The 25753-nt window shown below is 44.2% G+C and overlaps 1 protein-coding gene across 3 annotated transcripts in view; it reads right to left on the reverse strand.

Annotated features, from left to right (window-relative positions):
* The window catches only part of IL1R2 (interleukin 1 receptor type 2), a 30922-nt gene extending 8552 nt beyond the window's left edge, over positions 1-22370 (reverse strand). The window contains exons 1-4 of one of the 3 annotated variants that reach the window (XM_023515794.1): positions 22220-22370; positions 7624-7751; positions 6431-6692; positions 2020-2200 (exon numbers count right to left, since the gene is read on the reverse strand). In XM_023515794.1, the coding sequence (XP_023371562.1) occupies positions 2020-2200; positions 6431-6692; positions 7624-7751; positions 22220-22233 (585 nt within the window). In that variant the 5' untranslated portion in view covers positions 22234-22370. Of the gene's footprint in view, positions 1-2019; positions 2201-6430; positions 6693-7623; positions 7752-15340; positions 15417-22219 lie in introns of those variants that run through there. The other 2 variants (XM_012807921.2, XM_023515793.1) reach the window with 2 other exon arrangements.
* Positions 22371-25753: the final 3383 nt, after the last annotated feature.

Consider the following 25753-nt stretch of genomic DNA (forward strand, 5'->3'; position numbering starts at 1 on the left):
AATATTTTTGAACTCCACCATGATCCCTGTCTACCCACATTTATTGAGCACCATTTATATGCCAAGCACTGAAGTAGGTGCTTCATACGTGTTATTCTGTTTAATTTTCAAAACAGTCCCAGGCAGTGAGAATCACCATAATTGCCATTTCACAGAGGAAACGGATTTGAGAGGTGAAGTCACTCTGCCTAGTCTGCACAACAGTGAGTGAAGGGACAGGTGTCAAACCCAGACCCATTCATGCCAGAGCTTACACTCTTTCCCCTACAATGAAACCCTTCATTTATCCTCTTTAACCAAAAGAGTGCCTGGGCCAGTTTGTTCATAGGATCTGGCTGCTTTCCTCTATTTTCAGAAAATCATTTTGGAATTTCAAATGTTAAATGGGTATCAAACATAGCTTGTTACAATACCAGTCAACTGGTCAGCCTGCTATTGATGAAAGAGTTAATTGCTATCAGTGATTAAACCCATAATTGTGCTTTTCAGTACCAATCTATGGTCTATATTGGGGTTGGCAAACTTTTCCCAGAAAGGGCCAGACAGGAAACACTTTAGGCCTTATAGGCTGCGTGGCCTCTGTCAGCTGTGCAGTGCAAAAGCAGCCACAGACAGCACATGAACAAAGGAGCACGGCTGAGTGCCAGGAAAACTTTATTTAATGACTCTGAAATTTGAATTTTGTTTCACACTGTGAAATAGTCTGCTTGTAATTTTTTTTTCAAATATTTAAATAAGCAGAAACTAACCTTAGCTTGTAAGCCATGTACATGTACAAAGACAGGAAGCAACTTGGTCTGGCCCAGGCCTCAGTTAGCCAACACTTGGTCTACTTAAGCCTAAGATCTGATTTCTCACTAACAGTGCCTATAACATCCAGTCCTATTTATTCAACCAAACAAGGGTGTGTTTACGTTTATCCCTTTCACCCCAAGGTTAACTGTCATGTGCTTTAAAGAAAAAAAAAAAACTTCTTTAATATGTGCATAAAATTGTTCTATAAACTAACATTTTTTTCAGTGTTTATATAGACAAATGACAGAGTAAAAAACTATTTTCTTCAGCTATATTTTAGTCTGGATTCATTTTACATTCTGTCTTCACAAATCACTATTTCAAGGACTTTTACCCAAATCACATATGGACTAACAGTACATATTAATCATGGCCCTTTAAAATTGTTTAAAATGTAGTCATCCCTCAATATCCTTGAGGGATTGGTTCCAGAACTGTTCCCACAACAGGTACCAACTGTTGAACAGGTGTTCAAGTCAATGATATGAAATGGCATAGTATTTGCATATAACCTACATGCTCATCTTCCCATAGAATCTTTGAATCATCTCTAGATTACTTATATTACCTAATACAATGTAAATGCTATTAAATACAGTCATTCATGACTTAACAGCAAAGATATATTCTGAGAAATTCATCCTTAGGTGATTTCATCATTGTGCCAACATCACAACATCACTTACACAAACGTAGGTGGTACAGCCTACTACATACCTAGGCTATATAGTCCAGGCTATTGCTCCTGGGCTGCCAACCTATACTGTACTGAATACTGCAGGCAATTGGAACACAATGGTAAGTATCCATATATCTAAAGATAGAAAAGGTAATGCATTGTGCTACATTACCAGCAGCCAGGTCACTAGGCAATAGGAATTTTTAACCTTCATTATAATCTTATGACACCATTGTCATATATAAATTCCATTGTTGACTGAAACATCATGATGTGGTACATAACTATTGTTATTACATTGTATTACTTTATTTGTATTATTTTTAATTTTGTGTTATTATTTTGTTTCTTTGTTTTTCAATATTTTTTATCTGAGGTTGGTTGAATCCAAGGTTGGTTGGATCCTCATATGCAAAACCCACAGATACAAATGGTGTGTGTATGTGTGTGGGTGTGAATGTATTGACTTCAGAAAATGGGTATTTTGTATCTTTCCTATGGCTAGTAAATTATATCTTAATGAAATGGCAGTTTTTAAGATGTACCTTGTACCATTGAATCTTCACTTCAGTTTTGTTACGGGTGAATTCACTCAGGTCAGGGCACACTAATGGTCCAGAAGTTGACAAGGTTAAAAATTGCGGGTATGAGATCAACGGCAGGGAGGCTTCTGTATTCTCAAAAACCCTGAGCTCAATGGACATTTCATCACAGTGAGAGGCATTTCTGATTTAAAAAGGAAAAAAAAAGGATAATAAATGTCAAGGCAAAGTAAAAGTAAAACTAAATGAAATTAAGAGTAATTTCCTCAACCCCATTAAAATCTATACCTGCATTTTCTTGATTAGTACAGATGGTTCCCAACTTAACAATGGTTCAATTTAGAACTTTTTGACTTTACAATGGTACAAAAGCAATGCACATTGAATATAAACCACAGTTCAGTATGTGTTCAATAAATTACATGAAATAGTCAACACCTTATTATAAAATAGGCTTTGAGTTAGATGATTTTGCCCAAATGTAGGCTAATGTAAGTGTTCTTCATTAAGGTAGGCCAGGCTAAGCTATGATTTTTGGTAGTTTAGGTTTAAGAAATGTATTTCTGTCTTAACAATATTTTCAAATTAGGATGGGCTTATCAGGACATAACCCCATTATAAGTCAAAGAGCATCTGCATTGCAGTACTTCTGTCCCTGATCCTTTTGAATTCTTGGGGAACAAAAAGTATCACATTCCAATTATTGTAAAGAAACAGTGACATGTCCCACATTTTTCATCTAAATCCTGCCATAAGCTGGTTTCCAACACCACTAAGAATACCCCACATCCTCTTCAAAAGGGTTTAAACCATTCAGTTCTGGTGTTCCTTGAACCCAACCCACCATGTTGAGCTCCCTAGTTCATGATCCAGTGAAACATATCCACATGGAAAGATTGTTTCCTAAAAACCACTGTTTCCATAAAAAGAAAATTTCTGCTCCCTCTCTTGGAAATGATTTATGAATTGAAGTCTACTTTAGAAAGTTGGTGTAAGATCTATAAAACATAGTTGCAACAGTACATGGAGAAATTAACTTGGGTAAGTCTATTTGGTTTTTTTTATATTACCCATTACTATTTTTGTTAACCTAATCATAATTTTTTGAGTACTATAACTCAACGAAGGACCTAGAATTGGAAAAACCTTGCAAAGGCAAAACCTAGTTGGAAACATGGGAAGAGTTGATGGAGAGAGAGAGTACAGTAATTAAAACTACCTTTTTAGGTCAAAAACATAAAAATATAATTATCTCTGCTAAGTTCCTGGTTACCTAAGACAGAAAACATTTCAACAGAGACAATGAGAATGTGTTTTACATATATGGCTAAAAATTACACCAAAAAATGTATAACAATTTACACCCAAAGAAGCAACAAAATGTGAAAAATATATGTAAAAGAAATATGACAAATGCTTACTACCTGAAAGTGAAAAGATTACAATTAATGATTTGATCAAATGAGTAATGATTATTTGAGTTAGATGATTTTGCCCAAATGTAAGCTAATGTAAGTATTCTGAGAACATTTAAGGTAGGCCAGGCTAAGCTATGATTTTTGGTCAAATTATTTGATCAAATAATTTAATTATTTATTAATTAAAATATATGAGGCCAATATCTGCATTATATATTGTATGTGGTTTGAGAAAAGGAAAAGTAGATGAATGAACATTTTATGCATAAAGAGATGCAGAAAGTTAATTCTCACTTTGAAAAGTGAATAATCACACTGCAAGTTGAATAAAGACAAATGAGCCTGAGCTTGAAGAACAGTGCACCTTGAAAAACAGTCATCACAGCAGCTAGGACAAGGCAGTGGACATACCAGGCCCTGTGCTAAGGACTTTACATTGATTCTCTAGACCTATGAGAGTTTCGTTGATTTTCCAGACTTATGAGGTAGCAAATCTTATATCATTTTCAAGTGAGAAAAATTAGCTACACAAAGATTAAGGAGGCTATACAGATACCAAGAGGTCAAACCAAGGTGTAAAGCAGGGCTCTGGGAAAACCCATAAATTAGGGCACCATCTCCAGAAACCCAGCTTATTAGACATATCGAGAGTTCCAAACCTGTTCACATTATTGATGTGGTAATTCCTCTTGAGCAAAACCCTCCATGAAAATAACTCAAAAGAAAGAGCAGGGTGAAGGGTAATTTGATCAGTACTTCCCCATGTAGCATGGCATTCCCATGACAAAGGGGTAGTAGTCATTAGTGCTGGTCACCAAATATGTCCTCTCCCCCTCCCACCAACCTGAACACATGGCGTATCATATGTTATCCTGGATTCCCTATGATGGGTGCAATTATATGATTCTAGTCACTGAATTGTGTGTGTGTTACTTCTACATCAAAGTTTTAGTTGCCATGAAAGACCCTTTAAAGCATAGAACCGGGAGGCCTCCGACGCCAGCTGGTAGAAGAAGCAAGCAGAGCCTTGGAAGGACTGAGGCAGCCACTGAAGAGGTGGGCCAGAAACGCTATTTCCCACTCAGGCCAGACTGCCCTAACACTTTCAGAAGAACTAACCAAGAAACTTTTAAAATCCCCAACACGAGAGCCAAAAACTTTATCCTTCAGGAAGCAGCAGGACATGTCAAGACTACTTAGTGGGGAAAGGGCCATCTTTTCAACAAATGGTGTTGGCAGAACTGGATATCTACATGCAGAAGAATGAAGATAAACATTTACCTAACACCATTAATAAAAATTAATTCAGAATGGATCAGTGTAACAACTAAAACCATAAAATTCTTAGAAGAAAACAGGGAAAGAAAACTTCACGATATTGAATTGGGCAATGATTTCCTGACACTGAAAGCAAAGGCAATAAAAGAAAAAATAGATAAATTGAAATTCACTAAAATTAAAACTTTCTGTGTATCAAAGGATACTGATCAATAGAGAGAGAATGTGCAACTCACTGAATGGGAGAAAATATTCACAAATCATATATCTGATAAGAGGTGAATAGAATACATAAAGAACTCCTAAAACTTGACAAAATGAAATCCAATTTTTTAAATGAACAAAGGACTTGAAAAGACATTTCTCCAAAGAAGATACACAAATGGCCAACAAGCACATGAAGGGTGCTCAACATTACTAATCATGAGATACCCCTTTATACCCTTAGGGTGCTTATTACCAAAAAAAAAAATGAAAGAAAGAAAGAAAACAAGTGTTGGTGAGGATATAGACTTTGAACCCTCATGCACGGTTGGTGAAAATGTAAAATGGTACAGTCCCTATGGAAAATGGTATGGAAGTTCCTCAAAAAAATTAAATATAGAATTACTATATGATCCAGTAATTCCTCTTTGGGGTAGATTGGACACAAAAGCATTGAAAGTAGGAACTAGGAACTCAAAGAAGTGTCCGTACATACTTGTTCATATTGGTATTATTCACAATAGCCAAAAGGAGACAAATAATCCAAGTGTCTATGATAAACAAAAAGTGGTGTATACATACAGGGGATTAATAATATCCAACCTTGAAAACAAAGGCCATTCAGACACATGCTACAACATGGATGAGCCTTAAAAACATTGTGCCGAGGGAAACAAGCCAGTCACAAAATGGCAAAAACTGTATGACTCCGCTAGTATGAGGTGCCCACAGAGACAAATGCACAGGGAGAGAATGTAGAAGAGTGGGTGCCAGGGGCTGGGGGAGGGGACAGGGAGTTGTTTATTCAGTGGGTGCACAGTTTCAGTCTGGAAAGACTAAAATGTCCTGGAGATGGATGGTGGGGATGATATGAATGTGTTTAATGTCACGGATTTGTACAGTTAAAAATGATTAGGGTGGTGAATTTTAAGCTATATGCATTTTACTACAATTAAAGGGATGGGGGAAGCAAGAGGACAAAGAAGACTGGACCCCAGGTCAGGAGACGAGGGTTCCAGTTTCAGCTCCACCACCTACCTCCAGGGGAACTTTCTAAGCAGCTTGGTTCCCTCACATCCATACAAAATTCTGTTCAGCGTTCTACATCTATTTCTGTGTCCCTGTCGTGTGGATTCAGCAGCACACACAATAGATCAAGCCCCTACCCACCCTCCTGGAGTTTGTGTTCTACTAGGTAAGGCAAACATGAAGCGCATAAACACATACAGATGTGTCAGATGGGAAAGCCCAAGCCAGTAAAGTGATAGCTGGGTAAGGAGAGAACAGGGCAGAGTTCTGTGTCTGCTAACGTGGTAGGGACCTCCTCTCCAAAGAGGTAGCATCTGAGCAAAGACCAAATGAAGGGAGGAGGGAGCCGTGAGAACATCTGGTTGGGGGCTTTCTCAAAAGAACATAATGTGGACTCTCCCCTGTCCCCTGGATTTTGAAACCCAGGCCACAAGAGTCTATCTGCAGGGAGCCCCCTCCCCCAGACCCACCCCAGAGCGGCTTACCTGGTAGTGCAGATGTAGGTGCCAGAGTCCCCCTGCAAGACTGGCAGAACCCAAAGGGTACCATCCTGGGCCCACATTCGTGTCTCTTCTCCCGGAACTGTGTGGGCAGAGTCATTCTTACGCCATGTCAGGTCAACATGGAGGCTGGCAGAGGCCCACAACCAATATGGCATCTGGGGGCACCTCAGGACCACAGGCTCCCCTTCCAGCCTGAATTCCTGCTTATAATGCTTGCCACGGAATCGGCAGTTTTCTGGGGCCACTGAAGGACAGAGACACCGTGGTCAGGCTTTGGGTCCAAAACCTGCCTAGGTCACAAACTCTCCCTGGACCCCAGACTGAGGATGGTCCTGGCAAGAAGACACGGAGCATATCTGAGGAAGATGTCATGTGCCCCAACAAAATGACCTGCACCCTAGAGACCCCTTAACCTCCCACACTTATTATGACTTTGAAATTCCCACATAACCGGGTTACTTTCAATTCCAGCTTACATTTTGTGTGGAGGGTTAAATTAGGTTCATATGATAACCAAAAAAAAGACATAAAAATTTGGCTATAGTTTTCACTTGTTGATTTTCTGTCATTAAAAATCTATCTGGGCAGAGTTCGGACAGAAAACCTTAGTTCTGGCAAGTCATGTGGTTAAAATTCAGAGGCACCTTCCATCAAGGGCAAACATGCCACTTCTTTGGGGTGTTCCTTGGTATGGGGGTCCCCACCCAGGGTACAGCAAAGAGGATGGACAAGAAGCCACAGCTGTCACTTACCACGGCATGAATACTAACATTTAGCATTTATTATTTTTTTTTTTTGAGACAGAGTCTCACTCTCTCACCCTGGCTAGAGTGCTGTGGCATCATCATAGCTCATAGCAATTTCAAACTCCTGGCTCAAGTGATCCTCCTGTCTCAGCCTTCTTAGGAGCTGAGACCACAGGCACCTGCCAGGACTCCCAGCTAATTTTGTATTTTTAGTAGAGATGAGGGTCTTGCTCTTGCTCAGGCTGTTCGCAAATGCCTGAGCCCAAGCAATCCACCTGCCCTGGCCTCCCAGAGTGCTAGGATTATAGGGGTGAGCCACCATGCCCAGCCACATGTAACTCTTTGATTTTCACAAAACCTCACTAGATAACAACTTTCCCCAGAGTAGCTGCAGGCAAACCCTTTCCAGCTGAAGGGTTTACTTCTTACCTGTGTGTGTCTCATGCTGAATGGCGAGGGCAGAAGCCCCCACCATCAACATGTACAAGCTGAACACCATTCCTGACAACCTCCGGGAGACACAGGAAGTGGAGATCTGAGGTCTAGCACCAAGACGCCTAGGAAAGGAGACAGAGGGTCAGCAGGGGCTGTGAAACCCCAAAGAGAGAATTCCTTAAAGATGGTCCTGAGGGGAGGGTCTGGGGGCTTCCTGGGATGACGAAAACCTCCTTGCCTAGATTTATTTTGTTGTTGTATTTCACAAGAAAACTCCATATTTTTGGATTTGCTTCTCTGTAGCTCTGTTCACCGAACACACCTAAAGTTAAATCCATGGAGCACCTACGGATACTCCTGGGCTAGGGGCCCTGTCGCCCAAGTGTCTGTCTGGCTCTTCAGAAGTGTATCGTGCAGTCCTGCCTCTGCTGAGATGCTCTGTCCTCAGCCATGGCCACCACACATCCCTCTCCTCCTTCCAGTCTGTGCCACCCTCTCCTGTGGTCTTCTCTCACCTCCCTGTGTCAATCTGCACCACCCTTCTCTCCCAATACGATCCCATATTTTCTAGCCCTGCTCTGTTGTTTTCTGTGACATTTAGCAACAGCCACGTCTCCCCTCTCTAGAATATGACTCCCAAGTCTGTAAAAACCCTATTTTGCTTTATTCACAATTCTAGCATCAATTCCTATGTGTTACATGAACAACCAATGAGTGAATGGCCCCCTAGAAGCCCAAAGAGCCTCATATTTCACTTGTCAGAGAACTTTTCCCATATTTCCTACAGATTAACTCTGATTTTACAAACAATTCTGACACATGCTGAGGGATGCCACATCCTGCTGACTGACTTGATCTGGAACATCCCAAGAATAAAAAGCAACATGAGATCCAGACAGGGACGAGCTTATGAAGTTCATGAAGCATTCCTCCCCCAAGACTCTCCCTACAACTAGACTGTCCGATGCCCTCGGTGTCTCCCTGTAATCCTTCTCACATTTCATAATTGTGCCTTGTATCAGCTAACCATTGCCACAGTGATGCTACTTAACAAACCACCCCAAGCTAAATGGTAGGAACCAAACTAAATAGTGTGAAATTTGTGTACAAGTCTGTGCCTCAGGCCAGCCCAAACGAGGCTGAGTTAGGCTTAGCTCCAAGCTACAGGTAGATCGGGAGTCTGTTGTGTGTATCTTTCATCCTCCTTGGAACAGTAAGCTTCCTGGGAGATGATCTTCTCATAGGATGGAGAAAAACACAAACAGTGCAGACAAAAGCAGGCCAGGGTGCTCTGAGAACCAGCTCAATCTCGTCTGCCCACATTCCATTGGCCACAGCAAGTCAGGTGGCCAAACCTGGCATGGGGAGCAGAGAGCAATTGTGCCCTCTGCCACGCCTTCTTCTTGTCTGACTCCCCACAGGTGGTGGCAGCCTTGAGGGCAGAGGCTTGAGGTCTTGCTCATGTCCCTCGTGGCCTACATAGTGCGCAGTCCCAGAAAGCACCAAGTATTTATAACTGAAAGTCTACCCAAGACAGAGTGGTGAGTGAACACGGGTAAAAATCAGAACCACCCTTTCCCTGAGTCATTCTCTGCTCCTGGAACAGACACTGTGAGTAACTCGCAGTGAGTCAGACACTGCCGGAACTCCAAGGGCTCAGAGTTGCAGTCTGAGCTCCCTCTTCTGGAGACCTGAGATCTTTCCCTTAGCTGAGTATCCAGCCAGGAGCTGCCTCCCCTGAGCTCTTTCTGTTTCTATATGGTCCTGTTCTCCACACGTTTCTGAAGCATAAGTACTTCCTGTAACCCCAGCAGGAAACGTTACATAAACATCCATCAAGTTTCTTTTTCCTCTGGGAACATACATTAGCTTGTCACATCCCCAGCTGGACTGGTGCAAGCCAGACTCACTAATTCTCCAGTGAGGACATGAAAGAAGTAGGAATTAAATATAGTTTATCACATCAAGTCGATATCACATTACTCAGAATAAGTGAGATCAAAGATGCTGGGGTAGGGTCTATTTTACTAGCAATAGCCACTGTGCCAAACAACATTCAATCTTCATTTTATCCCCATGATGTAATCAACATGCTGATTTTACAGGTGATATACAGTAGAACCTCTGTAAGTTGACCACCCCCAAAACTGTAACAAAGTGGTCAACACGAGGAACTAGGCCTGCTGTACTGATATATACATGTGGTATGTGTCTGGTCTATGAAAATTAGGTCAACTTAGGGAGGTGGTCAACTATGGGCATTCTACTACACTAGAAGAGGTCGAAGAGGTTCAGAGCAGCGGTTCTCAACCTGTGGGTCTCAACCCACAGGAACTGTATTAAAGGGTCGTGGAATTGGGAAGGTTGAGAACCACTGGGTTAAGAGGTTTAACCAAAATCTTACAGTTAGTAAGCCAGCACTAAAATTTAACCCTAGGACCAGTGATTCCAAGGCTCTTGTTCTTCAATGATATACTTTCTGTGACAGGTGATGCTAATTTCCTCTTCCAACAGACAAATCTGTTGTCTTAGCCTCTTGGATAATAGAAATCCAAATCAACTTGGTAAACATTCACCTCACGCAAAGACTTCATTACCCATTCTTTCCTGCAACTAGGAGTGAGCGGCCATGTAACAAAATGTTGGCTGGTGAATGTAAGTGGAAGCATTGGGTGATCCTCCTGGGAAGTCTCCTTAAAAGTCTCCACTACTTTTCCATCCCTCTGCTCACTGTGGATGTGGGGCTGGATCATGGCTGCCTTCTCGGACCCTGAAGCACAGACCACTCCCTGAAAGTGGTGAGGCAGAAAGAGGGGAGCGTGAGTCCTGGGGGCTTCCTGAAGCTGCTCACCAGCCTAAACGACCTTTTATATGTTCAGGCTTTCTACAACGCACAGCCAAACCCAAGCCCAGTATGTCAGCTTTGCAGAGTTTATAAGAGAAACTCAGGGTATAGAGGCCTGCCAGGTGCGGTCAGGTGTATGTTCTCATGGCCCTCCTTTTGTTACTCAACAGTTTCTGCAGGCTGACTCTAAAAGTCACTCTGAGTTCAAGGCATGAGTTGAAGTGCAACCTCCCCTCAGATGAACGTGGCCCCAAAGCTCATGTTCTCTCAGTTTCAGACTGAGCTTTGAAAGGCATGAAAGTTTGGAACCGGGTTTAAAATGACTGACACCAGAAAGTCGGGCATCGGGCTATGTCCAGTCAGGGGCAGTTGCTAGCTGAGGCTTCACAGAGCTACGGAGCCGAACAGTCAGAGGAATCTAGTTGGATCTCTCTTCCTGTGACGGTGGAAGCAAGTGAGTTTGAAGTTAACCCTCCTTTACAAATCACATAGCTGGTCAGGTGCAAAGTGGAGAAGTGTTTCAACAAGATCCCTGTTCTAGTGGAATTAAATCCTGAAACATCATTCCTAAGTAATTGCCACCCATGGTTCACCCCCACCCCTACCCAGGCAAGAGAACCATCCTGGTTTCTGTCCCTGGACTTGGGTAAAACAGCTGCCTTGCTGTGACTTCTCCGGGAAGTGGCTTCAGACAAGCAAACCACAAACACATAGTAGTGACAGTTTTCAATAACCAAAACCTCAGATAAAGGCTGGAACCCAAATTGCTGTAGCGTGGGAAACAGTAAGTCTTTGGCAGGCCCAGAAGGAAAAAAAAATTAGTTTTTCAGAGGTTTGCAGCAAAACACTCTTCTCCTGCCCTACTTTCTTCAAATGTGTTTTTAAATCTCACATGACTTGACATTTCTGCTGAAATCTGAGTTGACCTCTTCCTGGAAGAATGAAATTTCAAGGGCGCCTCTTTCCAAGTTTGTGAGTTAGAATGCTATCCTTATTTTTTGTTGTTGTTCTTGTGGCCAAATAACTATGTTTCACAACACTGAACGTACTGACACAGAAGGATAGGATGAAAAGCAGGACCAGACATAAGAAAAATGGGTGAATATTAGAAGGAAAGGAAAAGAATATAGGAAGATAGAAAGAGCTGATGGCACAGGTCTGAGCTGGACAGGGGCACACGGGTGGCACAGAGAGTCCCCAGCAGCATGCAGAGGTCCAGGTAATGGATGACCTACCTTGACCCCCAGGCATCTCCTTCCTGGCCCCTGGCTTCTGTTCATAGGCAACACATCTAGCCTAAGAGTAGGTAAGTGTTTGCTCCACCATAAAATTTAATTTAAAAAAATAACAAACATAATGAAAAGATGAAAGAATAGTATGACAAAGGTATAAGTTCAGTGATTTTTAACACTTTGCTCCATTTACTTTATTCTCCCTCTTATTCTCTCTCCTGGCACACACACAGCACACATAGTACATACACGTTTTCTCTTGAACACCAGAAAGTCACAGTTATCATTCAACTTTGCCCCTAAATACTGCAGAATACACACAGGAATATACTTTTGAATAGATCAAGAATAAGTAAGTAAATGATAGCTGCAGAAATAAATCTTCAAGCATGTAAAAGGAACGGATGTTTTGGTGGCACCTTTGGCTCAAAGGAGTAAGGCACCAGCCCCATATGCCAGAGGTGGCAGGTTCAAACCCAGCCTCAGCCAAAAAAAAGGAATGGATGTTTTATTCTATAGTGTATCCGAATATAGCTGTGTTGAATTCACCCAGATTAAACTTTATTTCAAACCTTACCTCGTTCCTGGAAGTTTTTAGGCAACTGTCCCATCTCTGAGTCAAGTGGCACAGTCATCCCAAGAACAAAAACAAGGTGATGTGTATTGACTGTTCATAAAGTCACTTAGCTGTCAGGCCTTACACACACCACCTAGTCACCTCTAGTGTGTAAAATCAATCCCTAAGAACCCATGTTGCATAAACCTTTCAAAATCCCTGAGTAAATATTAATAAATGTTTACATCAAAATTAAGCTTGGAAACTTTTTTTCATTGAAAAGTGAAGCAATAAAAAGGGTATTTTATTTCTCATCACTATACAATGAGGAAAAAAAGTATTTTTTAACTGAGTCTTGGAAAACTTCAGTGTTTTAAGAGATTGAGGAGAGAGCCTTTTGGGTTCAGATGCAGATACGTTTATGATCAGGTTTGAGGCAACCGCTGCTGTGTACTGGCTCAAACTCAGAACTTCTGATAGGTTGTCCACAAATTCTCTTCATTCTATAGGAGAAAGAAAAGCTAGCTTTTCCCCACAGAGTTACGGGAAGGAAGCCTGAGAGCAGCACAGCAGGACGGCTTCTGCATAGCCATGTCAGAATAACAGTGGAGGTGTCCTTGACACTGGTCTCCTGCCCCTGGTGGGGCCTGGGGGTACGGAATCACTTTCTGGAGACGTATGTTTGGCAGAATGGGTGCCAGGCCCCACTGGGCTGAATCTCGGAGGGCCAAATATGCAGAGGCTGCCACAGGCAGCTCCACCAAGGGCCACATGTATTTTACTTCTTGCTGACAAACATCCCTTCTTGCTAAAATAACCCTTTGCCTGTCAAACCTTCTGAACTTGATCCACTTCTCTCCCAATAAACAGTAACCAAGAGATACTTCTTTAGGCAGTCAACCCAACTCCAGTTCTCCCTCATTCAAATCTGCCATTCGCACATTCTCTTCCAGGTGAGTCTGGATCAGTCAGGGCCCCAGCAGGCTGGACTATAAACCAAAGCTTCCTTCACCTTCTTCGCACATCAGGCCCTCCACCAAGCTGACACCCACCACAACCACTCCTCCAGCCTAGAATAGTCTCCATCCTTCTCCAAAATTACCAATGAAGAAGCTCTACCCTGGAGGCCCTGGGAACCTACAGGGTATATCCACCGGGATTCAAATTCTCTTGGCCTGATATTGGTGTAATAGGAATTTGCCACTCTATACAACCCCAGAGGACAAAATGTGTGAGCCTTGTAGAGTGCAGCATCCCCTTTTAAGCACAGAGCAACAGAAATAGACTCAGATACATTTAGTCCTTGCCCAAGTCCACCGAGCTAATGGAACAATGAAACAGGATATAAACCAGAGTCTGCACAATCCTTGGTCTTGGTGCTTATTCACTGCTCTGTAGAGGCATCAAAACCTGAAGGTACAGGGGGCTCCAGAAGCCATTAACTTCATTTGTCCACCCAAACAGTCTCTCCAAACCCACTGTCCCCAGAAGAAGGACAAGCTTACCCATCACGAGATGGGCACTTCCAGTCTTGTCACTCCAAAACCTAAGTTGGTCTTTCTCGAAACTTCATTCAGTGCTCAGATTCCACCCTCTAGGGCAGTGCATAAGTCCGCCTGCGTCTTCCAGTAGCACTGAGGATTAGGGAGTCTATACAAAAGGGCACAGTAGAAAGGATATAGACAGGGCAAATGGGGACCCTACCTTCCTGCCTACTGGAGAGGTTACATTACCTGTGTGAAGCTCAAGGCCCACACCTGTAAAATGGACATACCCTGGTGGGCAACACAGGGGATTCAGTGGCATGAGGTGTGTAAAGAGTTCAGCAGTGCTGCAGAGAGAAAGTGCTCAACATTCCACATGAGCAGACCCAGCTTACCTGGGAGAGAGCACACCTGAGAGACAGGTCAGAGCTTCCACTGTCTACATTCCACCTAATTCTTCCTAAAGGTCCACTCTGCAGCCCAACCTGAGAACTCGCAGTTATTGTAATCAGTAGCTTTGCCAACACTACTTTATGAGAACTGTGCACAACTTTACCTAATAGAATCAAAAGCCCAAGTGCATAAATCCACATGATAGAAATGTGTTTAACATATAAATACTCAATCTTAAATACATACAAGGAGACACACATACAAATTCAAGGTCTGCCAGGGATTGTAAGGCTTCAGATGTCTCAGACAGAATAACACCAGCATCTCTAAGCACATGGCATGGGAGGTTGAAACAAGCCTCCGTCTCTTACTCTGCCATAACTAGCTATGTAATCTTAGGCAACCCCAAATTCATGTAATCAATCTGAGTCACAATTTCTCCATCTTTAAGACAAAAACCTTAGGCCACCCAGAGCTGCCAGGTCCCTCATAGGAGTAAAACCCTTGGATGCTAAGTTGATCTGGATTTGAGCTTAGGCCTCCATCCTGGGTATAACTTCTAAAGCATCACGTGAAAGGGCTTAATCAGACAACCACTGAACAGACTCAACTCACTTCCCAAAAGTACCAAGTATACTGTGTTTCCCCCAAAATAAGCCCTAGCAGGATTTCTATGCATTTATTAAATATAAGCCCTACTCTAATAATAAGACCTAGTGATGGGCATAGCTATGCAGCATATCTGCATAGCCATGCCATGCATTCGGTGTGGAGAGACATCCCCTGAAAATAAGCCCAAGTGTGCCTTCTTGAGAAAAAATAAATATAAGATAGTGTCTTATTTTCAGGGAAACACGGTTGCAAAGGCAAAGCCAAGACTCAGGACTTCTGAGTTCTCCTGGGCTTTGGGGTTATAATTCTGTCAGGCTACCCACTGGGTAAGGTTAATGAGTAACCAAAGTCTCTATGAACATTGAGACAGAGGGCTGGTTGTCAGAGGACACACACCCTTTAAGCCAAACATTGCTTTCAACCTCTTGTTATCTAAATGTAGGAAACATCTCAAATATTTGAATAATCAGTCACCCAGAAACTTGTCCATCTAAAATATGACAAAGACAGAAGAAACAAGGACAGAAAGGGCTGAATAGCTGAAAGGTAGCCAGTAGTATGCTGGTAAAAAGACATGTACTATACTCACAAAAGAAGTTTCGAAGCCTTCTTTCAGGAGTTCTTTCTCTTGATTTATATGAATGTGGCTAGTTTTTCAGAGTAGTCGATTGTGTTTTCCAAAGATGACCATAACAACATCTCTCATCCCACATGGTCTTCCAGAATGTGACCATGCCACTCTGCCTTCAAGAGGTGGAGTCCAACTCATCTCCTTTGAATGTGGGCTGGCCTATAACTTGCATATAGCCAACAGAATGCAGTAGTGATGGTATGTGAGCTCTGAAGCTAGGTCAGAAAAATCCATGGAGCTCCTGCCTGATTTCCATAGGATGTTCACGCTATGGAAAGCCTGCCGCCATGTAAACAGACCACTTTGTGAGAAAGGCCACATGTAGAGGGTAGAGCCCCAGCTTCCCACGAATCTCCTCAAAGGTGCCAGCCATGTGAAGAAGGCCATCTTAGACTCTCCAAATGAGTCCATTCACCAGCGGGACACCACTGTGTGAACTCAGCCCAACAAGATGGAGCAGAAGAATCTCCTAGCTAAGCCCTTCTCAAATTCATAATGTACAGGTGTGTTACAATAAAATGGTTGTCATTATAAGTTTGGGGGTGGTTTTTCATGCAGCAGTAGGTGGACAGAATGCTCAATCAAAAACAGATTCAAGATAGCAAATTAGGAAGAGGAGGAGGGCTGGTAGAAGAAAACACACACTGAAAAAAAGTGGTGCCAAATTGCCCAGTATCAGAGGAAACAGAAAAACCATTAAGACAGATGCAAGAACCAAAGGGTGCAGCAATCTGGGGTCTTTGGGAGCAGACACAAACAGTCCTTTCCACATTACTGTGCCAGCTGAGGGTATCAGGATGTGGCAGCACAAAGTAGTTGAAGTTCCTACTGATTTCCCTGAATCATGAAGAACAGTTTAAATTTTGCTGAAAACCCTCTTTCTCTGGCATAGAACAGTACATAACATATGCAATGAAGATACTATTTTAATTACCTCCTAATGTGTTTCCCTTCTTGCTATTCTGGATTCTTCTACCACTATGGCCCCAGAAAAGGGGAAGGTCAAAGACCTTCTCAGAAAGAAGGGAAGGAAGTGGATGTGACATAGAGTTCCTTCCTCGTAGGAAAGGGAAGTAGCAGAAAAGACCCTTTGGGCTCCAGGGCAAAAGCAGTAAGTGCAAGACAAATGGGCAAACAGTGGAGCTTTTTACTCTGGGTTCTGACAACGAAGGAACAAAAGGTAGGAGACAGGAAAGCTAGAAGCAAAGGAGCTTTTGCTCTTTTACAAAATTGAGTCTTCCAGGGCAGTATCTGCTGTGGGATCTTAGGTGTGCCACGAACATGTTTAAAGATCATTAATTAAATTATTTTTGAAAGAAATCCAAAGCACAGTTAGTATATTCTTTTACTCTTTTTTTTTTATCAACATACTTGAAGTGTGCCATAAAAGTTCAACTATAGGTTCCAGGATGCTGTGAGATAAAAATAATGTTGAAAAACCCTACTCTAGGGGAATCCCACCTTGGTGAGATAAGGGGCACCAGGGAAGAATGAAAATAATGATATGTCCTGAGAGGTCGAAGGGATGCTAGGTCAGTTCCCCACAACCTCAGTTCTTCACTGATGGGAGAAATCCAGACCTCCCACTTCCAGTGGGGTGGGAGGTGAGAAGAGATCTGGGCTGACATGGGGTTGCTGTGATGAAGGACAAGGTGATAGACAGAGGCCACAGGCTGCCTGGTCACTAAGGAGCTGTGTGGTCCAGTGTGGGGAAATTGCCTTACCTGTTGGTATATAACCACATTGTTGGGGCCCTGAGCTCGCCATGCTCTGCTACCTTGGCATTCCTGTCACAGCCCAGCAACAGCCCAGCAACAGCCCAGCAACAGATGCGGTAGCATCTGCTCTTTTGGATTGGTGCATGCACCATAGTGGTTCCTAAACATTTTTGGTATTCCCTGGAAAGTCTAAGCCAGGGAAGGAACAAGGTGATGGCCAAGATGCAGAGGAGCCATGGAGCCAGACAGATGGGCCTAAGCCAGCCAAATCCTTGGCTCCAGCTTCCCAGAGGCACCAGGGCTCAGGTTTTCCCAGCCACAGACCCCAACAATAGATTCAGCGGGACACAGAAGCCAGTGCAGAGCCCAGGTCAGCATGTGTGGATCAGCCGCCCTCTCTGCCATCCCCCTATTCTCAGGCTCCTTCCTGGATAGAGGGAGGTGTCTCATGAGAAAGATGAGTGTCTGCTCCAAAGAAACCAAATGAACCAAGAGAGGCAGATTTGAGTCAAGGGAAACGTAGATGACATGTAGTGGGAGATTTAATTCTCATTCCCTAGTGAAGAGGGTCCTCCAGAGCAAATGAGATTGTTACTAAAAATAAGTACATCAATTTACAATGAATATAAATTTTCACCAAGATATATATATGTATATATATAAATAATTCCTTCCAAATACATATATATGAAATGATTCCTTCCAAATGGCTAAGATGTCAAAACAAACAGGATTTTTTTATTAAGACAGGGTCTCGGCTTGGCGCCTATGGCTCAAGTGGCTAAGGCGCCAGTCACATACACCTAAGGTGGCGGGTTCGAATCCAGCCCAGACCCACCAAACAACAATAATGGCAGTCAGGCATTATTGGTCCGGCAACCAAAAAATAGCCGGGTGTTGTGGCGGGCGCCTGTGGTCCCAGCTACTTGAGAGGCTGAGGCAGGAGACTCGCTTGAGCCCAGGAGTTGGAGGTTGCTGTGAGCAGTGAAGCCACAGCACTCTACCCAGGGGGACAGCTTGAGGCTCTGTCTCAAAAAAAAAAGACAGGGTCTCAATCTGTCACCTATGCTAGAGTGAAGTGACATCATCATAGCTCATTGCAATTCCCAAACCCTGGCTCCAGCGATCCTCATGCCTCAGCCTCTTAAGTAGCTGGGACTACAGGCACCTGCTACAACACCTGGCTATTTTTTCTATTTTTTGTAGAGACAAGGTCTCAAACTTGCTCAAGCTGGTCTCAAACTCCTGGCCTCAAACTCCTGCCTCAGCCTCCCAGAGCCCTAAGGTAACAGGTGTGAGCCATAACGCCCCATCAAAATTTTCTTTTTATGCTTTGAAAGATGACTTTCTACTCTCTGGAAAATGTGCCATCTAGAATGGCTTGTCCTCTGAGGGTCACCAGGGGCAGTAGCTATCCTGAACCCGTGTGCACAAGAAAAGACAAAAATCAACAACAATAAAAAAAAGACTGAAAAACCCAAATGATTTTTATCTACATTATATGGGAAAATCCCTCAACCCTCACCACAAAAAAACCAGCTCTTTAACCTGAAGACAGCCCATATTTATCGGGTTTTCCCCCCTAAAACCAGAATGTCCCTCCAGGAAACTCTCAGCTCTCCTTCGGGCCGTGGGCAAGGGTTTCTTTCTCACTCCCAGCCCCTCTGGCTTCTCTCCACAGGCAGGTGCTTGGTCCTGGTGGTGTGCACACTCCACAGAGCTTGGTGATCCTTTTTCTCCCACTCCGACTGACCTAGCTAAGCAACAGTATATGGAAGATACACTTGTGTCCACCCATATTCACTCCCCTGTGGCCATGAAGTCCAGCATGACTAGGAAGGACCTTGTGTCCCCAGGTTGTGCATTTCCTTGCTCTGGTCTGTACCACGGTGAGGCGGAGCCCTGGGCTGCCAGCATGGCACAGTCGAGCCATCGTGCAGAGACGGAGGTCCACTGCCATCTACGATCGGCTCACTTGCTCCTGCTGTATCTGTTTCTCCTTCTGATAAATAGAAATAACCCCCTGCCCCCAGCACTGGTGTCAGAACAACATGAGCTCCACTGATGGTCTCTGTAAATTCTGTTTTGAAAATGGCCTGGGGTCCTCAGGGGGCTGAAATGAGTCATGACAATCTGACAGTTACCAATGACAGCCATGCAGCATGAACACGAAATAAACCTGTGTTGTATTAGGCTACCAAGGGGTGTTAACTTATTGTTACAGTATACCTGGGCCTACCATGTCCAATAACAAGGACTAGGACCTTTTTTATTGCTGTGTAACAAACCTCCACAAACTCAGTTGCTTAAAACAACCTCATCTGGTAACCCACGTTGCTGTAGCTCAGATGCCTGGGCTCGGCTTAGATGGAATATCTGCTCAGGGTTCCACAGACTGAAATTGAGGTGTCCGTTGGACCGTGCTCCTTCCTGGAGTTCCCGATCCTGTTCCAAGCTCACATGACAGTTGTGATTGTAGGCCTGGGGTCTCCCCTGTCTTGCTGAATGAGCCCTCTCTCAGCGACAGACACCACCCATGTTCTCCCGCCCTATGGCCTCTCCATAGCATGACGGTTGTTTCTTCAAGGCCAACAGAACCTTGTCTGCTGCTGCTTCAAATCTCTCTGACCACTTGACTCACCTGATTATGTCAGGCCCACCCTGTGTGGTTGGTCTTCCTTTTCCTTAACTTCCAGTCAACTGGGAGGCAACCTCAAGTACATCTGCAAAATTCCTTCACCTTTGCCATATAAAGTAACCTGATCATGGGAGTCATAGTCCATCAATTCAAATATCTCACAGGGAGGGGATTATATAAGAGCGTGAATCAGTGAGAGTCATCATAGAATTCTGCCTAACCCAGACATTTAAAATATTCTGATGAATATTAGCTTTAGAAATGTAGGATCCACCCAAAACTTTACCTTAACTTCTTCCTTGCCCCCACATAAGAAGACCTCTTCCTGAGTTTTCTCAAAGTGTGGTGGTCTATGGACCAGCAGCATAAACATCACTTGTGAGAAATGTAGACTCTTAAGTCACACCTCAGACCTCAGGAATCAGTGTCTTATTAACAAGACTCCTGTTGTAATTGAGATCCCAAATGGCTCATGTCCTGAGACAGCTCCCTCATAGGCTTGTCACTGGGTGTGATATCTGCTTTCTTCCTGAGGAAGTGGTTCTCCAACTGTGGTCCCCAGACCAGTAGCATCAGCATCACCTGGGAGCTGATTAGAAATACAGATTCTCAGGTCCCTGAATGATACCCTGAATCAGAAAATCTGGGTAGCCCCAGCAATCTGTGTTTTAATAAGTCCACCAGCTGGCTGGGCACAGTGGCTCATGCCTGAATCCTAGCACTCTGGGAGGTGGAGGCAGGTGGATTGCTTGAGCTCAGGAGTAAGAGACCAGCCTGAGCAAGAGCAAGACCACATCTCTACTAAAAATAGAAAAATTAGCTGGGTGTAGTGGCTCACACACACCTGTAGTTCCAGCTACTCAGGAGGCTAAGGCTAAAGGATCTCTTGAGCACAAGAGTTTCGGGTTGCTGCAAGCTCTGACGCTACAGCACTCTACCCAGGGCTATAGAGTGAGACTCTGTCTCAAAAGTAATACTACTACTACTACTAGTAAGTCCAGCAGATGATTCCGATGCAGGCTCAAGTTTGAGGACCACTGTCCAAAGGCAGCGTCATGTGGAAAGCAGTGAGGATAGCATAAAAAGGCAATCTGAACTTCATGTCATGTTGTTGCCAGGGGCCCACTAAGCTCTCCTGGTGGTGGGGAGGAGGGGTCAGGGTTTCTGGATCTTCTGCATCACTCAGCTCGAGCTGTCAAACAGTTGGGCATTGCAGGTTGGGGGTGGGAGCAAGGATGTTGAGGGAAGGCCAGTGGGCAGAATAGGAAGAGGGCTCCCAGGCCAGCAGACCTTCTTAAGCAGAGACTGTCCTCCCAGCTCCCCCAAACCATTAAGCTAAGCTTCCTTCTTGCCTTTTAGATTAAGCAAAGAAACAAAGAAAAAAATGGAAAAGAAAACTACAATTAACATGAATAAGATTTTAACTGAGGTTTGAAGGAAGGTGCACGTCTGTGACGTGGGAAAGGCAGGTGAGCTGGGGGAAAGGGTTCCCGCTGGTGTGGGGAGGGGAGAGCTGGAATCATAGGCTGGGGAAGAGTGAGTCTGGTGGGAGAAAGATGGAGCCCCTCCCACTGCAGACACAGTGCTGCGGGGTTGGGAAGGTCAGGATGCCCAGTTGTCTCCATTTATTTATACAAGAGAAAACCCAGAGAGATAAAGTCTTGACTAAGATCACACCATCGTAGAGGCAGAGTCGGGGTCCTGGGGCTCAGAGAAGAGGAAAGGCTCCAAAAGGAAATAGGATTCAAGAGAGGCAGCTTCCAAGAGTAAGAGCAAACATCTATGGAGCACCCTCTTGGTCTCAGTCTCTGCTCTAAGTGCTTCACATTATTCGGATTCATGACGGTGATGGTCACCACCACCAAGACTGCTATTTGCAGATGGGGAAAGTGAGCTGTGTGACATCACATGGCCAGTGGCAAAGCTGGACTTTGAGCTCAGGCCAGTCAGCCCCACATTGCAGCCCTGACTGTGCCCTGCTCTCTCCCACAGACACCACCAGCCTGACCGCTCAGCCAACACCGAGAGCTCAGACGCCAGAGAACCTGTGCTTACATCTAAACCAACCAACCAGTCTCCCCTGGAAAATCCCAAGGAAGGAAGCCTCCGCCTTCAGGGAGCATACATCTCACAAGTGCAGCCTCCCATGAGGTGGAAACTGTTCTGTGACAATCAGTTTCCTCCTGTCAGATTCCACAGCACTTTTTCCTGTCACCTAGAACCACAAAAGTTCTCAGAAACCCTATGATCTAGCCCTTCTGGGTTACAGATAAAGAAATGAAGCTCAGGGAGGTCAAGGGATGCTCAAGGTCAACCTTCACACAGGCGAAGGAAGTCACAGATCAGGAAGGTCATGCAGGCGAGGTCTGGACTCAGCAGAGAGCCCAGAGTCAGAAATGGACTCAGGTGTCCGGACTCCCGGAGAGCACTCGTTCTCTCTCTCTCTCTCTCTCTCTCTCTGTCTCTCCCTGAGCCTCTTACCTGCAGCTCTGCATTCCTTCACCTTGTTGCTTCTTGCAGGGGGAAGGCTGCCAGGTCAGACTTTCACCTTCAGTGGAAGCTTAGCTGCCCGGACAGGGATTTATAACCTCCTTAGGAACAAAGATTTCCTAACTGTCTGTGTCACTGACTCCTGATGGGTGGTGGTGGACACACCTTTTTCTTCCTTACAGGGGAGCACCCCCGGCTGCAGGATCGGGTACGTGATCACTCAGATGGGGAAGTGGCCAAGGAAACTCTGCGTAAGTTTCCCTATTTTTTTGTGACTCGCTAAAAAATTACGTACTTCCAGCTGAGAGGTGGTTTTAAAGTGATATATATTTTACCCAACTATGGCCCCATGAAAGAGAAAAAGAGGCCCTTGGTCTTTAGCCAAGGGGAGAATTTGTTTCTCTCCCCTCCCCCAAGGAATCCTTCTCAGATCTGAGAAAGGTCAAGTTTATGTTTTAGTTGAAGTTGATTTTTTTCAGAATCCTAGAAGATTTTTAATTGTTAAGCAAGGAGTTGATTTTCCAATTCTTTGTTACATTTTGTGGAGTTCACCTAACTGAATAGTTTGTATTTTGAAAGTGGAAAGCCAGCACTGAGTCATTCCTATACAAAAAAAAAGATGTTTCCTAAACCCCTCAGACAGGCCCCGGGTACTGCTGGCTGCTCCACTTTCCCTCCCACATCGTCTCCATAGAATTAGAGAGAGGTCAAACCAGGGTACTGCTCAGAGCCCCTAGATCCCCTGCAAGCCTCACAAGTGACAGGACCACTTCCATCCTGCCTGTCACCACCTCTCCCCTCCCTGAATCTAATCCACACTGGCCTCCCTGGACAGGATTCAAACACCTGAGGACATCAAGTGGGAGGGGGCAAGGACTAGGCCACGGGCTCCCCAGAAGGTCAGGGCTGGGGCTTAGATACCCCAACCCTCACCCTATGTGGGGGACTGTATCACATAGTTTAGGCAGAGGTGTAATTTGGAATTCCCCTGCTGGTGGAGGGAATACAAGGACACTTTCCAAAATGTACCTGAAAATCCATGTTATTAATCTTAGTGACACTTCCTGCCTGACTTATTCAGCTCTGTATGTTCTTTCACAGGTGAAAAGGCAGATAGAAAAACTTGTAGAGAAAGATTAGGAATTTCAGACCCAGAATAAACAGCTCACAGTCCGAAGGACCTTAGAAAACTCAACATAATAAAAATCAGAGAAGAATACAATGTTTGAGCTAGATGAAAACTCAGAGATGACCAAATCCATCCTCAAGTTTAAAGAAGAGAAAATCCAGGTCTGGGCCTTTAGAGGTCCACAGCTGAGTAAGCTGCACTCATTTCACAGCGTACGTCACTTCACGATGGTAGTGTTCTCACGGAAACAGCGAACACCTCCCCCAAATTGGAGTTTGTTGGGCTAAGTGTAAATGTCACACTGTATCCCTGTTTGTTCTTTTTCTAAGAACCAGTAGAAGGTGGAATATTTGGTTCTTTTTTATTTCAGATTCGTATGGGAGATATATCATTTTACATAATAAGACTGAAGAGTGAGCTATAAATTTGGGGTCAAGCCTAATCAGTTTAAAGAGCAAGAATTCACCCCAGCAGGAAGATCTCACCAAATGCCATCATCATGCCAGCACAAAGAACGTGCCGGTAATCAAGTTCCTTCTTTCCACAATAGCTCTGTGTTCAACCAAACACCTCATGCCCAGATGACCTTCCTTGGTTGGGATCCTTCTCACTGAACAACAGGGGCGGCCCACAGCTTAATATAGCCACAGAGAGGAAGCAAAATCACAAAAGCTGCCTTTGGCTGTGCTGAAATGTAACTGCGGATCTTGTGATCTACAAAGAGGAATTTACACAACTTCACTTCTATCTATGGAAAAACTCGATCACAGAGTCACAAGAATTGCCTGAACAGTCTTTTCAAGAACAAATGCTCAGACCCAACATTCACCCAAGAGTAAGTGGCCAGGCCTATGGTCAGACTCATGGCTACTTTTCCTGTACCCCGTCCTCTGTTCATGGCCCACACTGTGCTGTTCCCACCATCATCTGCACACTGGGCTCCATTTCTCCACCAACTGATGGGAAATGGACAAAGTACAGAACGTGCTGAAGCATCTCGAAACCCTCTGAGGTTTGGAGTGAAAGTTACCTAGGATGTTGATTGCAAGAACTGAAGCAACAGGAGGCCTTTCTGTTCTGGTTCAGAGATTAACAGGGCTCTGAAAGCCCTTATGGCAAAGTTTGACCCCCTTTCCTTCCTCATAATATACAAAGCAGAGGGTAGGGACAGGTGAGAAGGGAACTTGGGGAGAGGAGGAGGACATATGTTGACTTCTATGACATATATTATAGCAGGCATAAATTGTCCCTAGTTTTATGGGACAGCCTCAATTCTAAATACTCTGTCATATCATCCCTGTACATTTCCTCATTCTTATCAGATCAAAGTTCCATCATTTTGAGTCAAGAAAATATGGTCAACAAAACCATAGGATAAATTTAGTAATTAAACCCCACAAAAATAAAAACTCTAAGGCCTGCCCTGGTCAACTGAACAATAGCAGAAAAAACTCTCTGTCTTGGTCCCTTTTGCCATAGAAGGCAACACGGTTCACAGTGTCCAGGGATTGAGACATGGACATCGTTGGGCTCTGTTATTCAGCCTACTGCAAGTTGCTCCCTCCAGTCCTCCTGGTGTATGTATGCTTTACAAGTCTACATGGAAGCCATTTAAAAATGGCGCTGCATTAATACGGATTCAAACACTCTAATTCCTTCCACATCTAAAGCTCAAGTTGTCTAGAAAGCATAGACAAAGTATGCATAGAGCCTTCACATCCACAGGAGAGATTTTCTTTTGCTCTTCTTTTAGGAGAAGATCCCATCTTCATGGCAGAAAGCCTTTTTTGTTCCAGGCTTTCCTTTTGCCTCCTTCTCCCACATTGGGTTTCTCATCCACTGAGAAAGGATGAGACTTCCAGGAGGCCACTACTCATAGGAGAGCGGGAGAGTGAAGCACTCTGGGCACTGCATACTCAATGGGGTCTGGTGCCCTTGGAGGGAGAGAAACTGGAAGTGGGACCAGGATGCAGCTGTCCTCTCATCCATGCTCTGAGCCTTGTGGGCACTAACAGCCATGTCCACTTGCCCTCCAATCATCCAAGTCAAATCAAGTCCCCAGTGCCCAGGGAACTCGCCTTCCCTGCTGTCCTATCTACATGGCCAAGCTCTCCCTCCACCCTACTCTGACCTGCCTCCCGTGCAGGAGGTGGAAGCCCCAGCTTCTGTGGCCTCACCCATCTTTTTCTGGGCCTGTCCCAGAAAGAAACCCTAGAAGCCAACCCCACAGAGCTCTGACAGGCCACTCTCTGGGGTGGACCCACAGTCTCTGACTACAACCAGAAGGGAAGATGACTTCCTCATGACAAAAATTAGATTTTCATTATCTGTTGGTGAGCAATACAATGATCATTCATCCTGCTATTAACTGTGCTGCAGAGAACCAGCTTGAGTGT

The sequence above is a fragment of the Otolemur garnettii genome, unplaced genomic scaffold (assembly GCF_000181295.1).
Source record: "Otolemur garnettii isolate 467f Iridium unplaced genomic scaffold, OtoGar3 scaffold00079, whole genome shotgun sequence".
In the NCBI taxonomy this organism is placed as follows: Eukaryota; Metazoa; Chordata; class Mammalia; order Primates; family Galagidae; genus Otolemur; species Otolemur garnettii.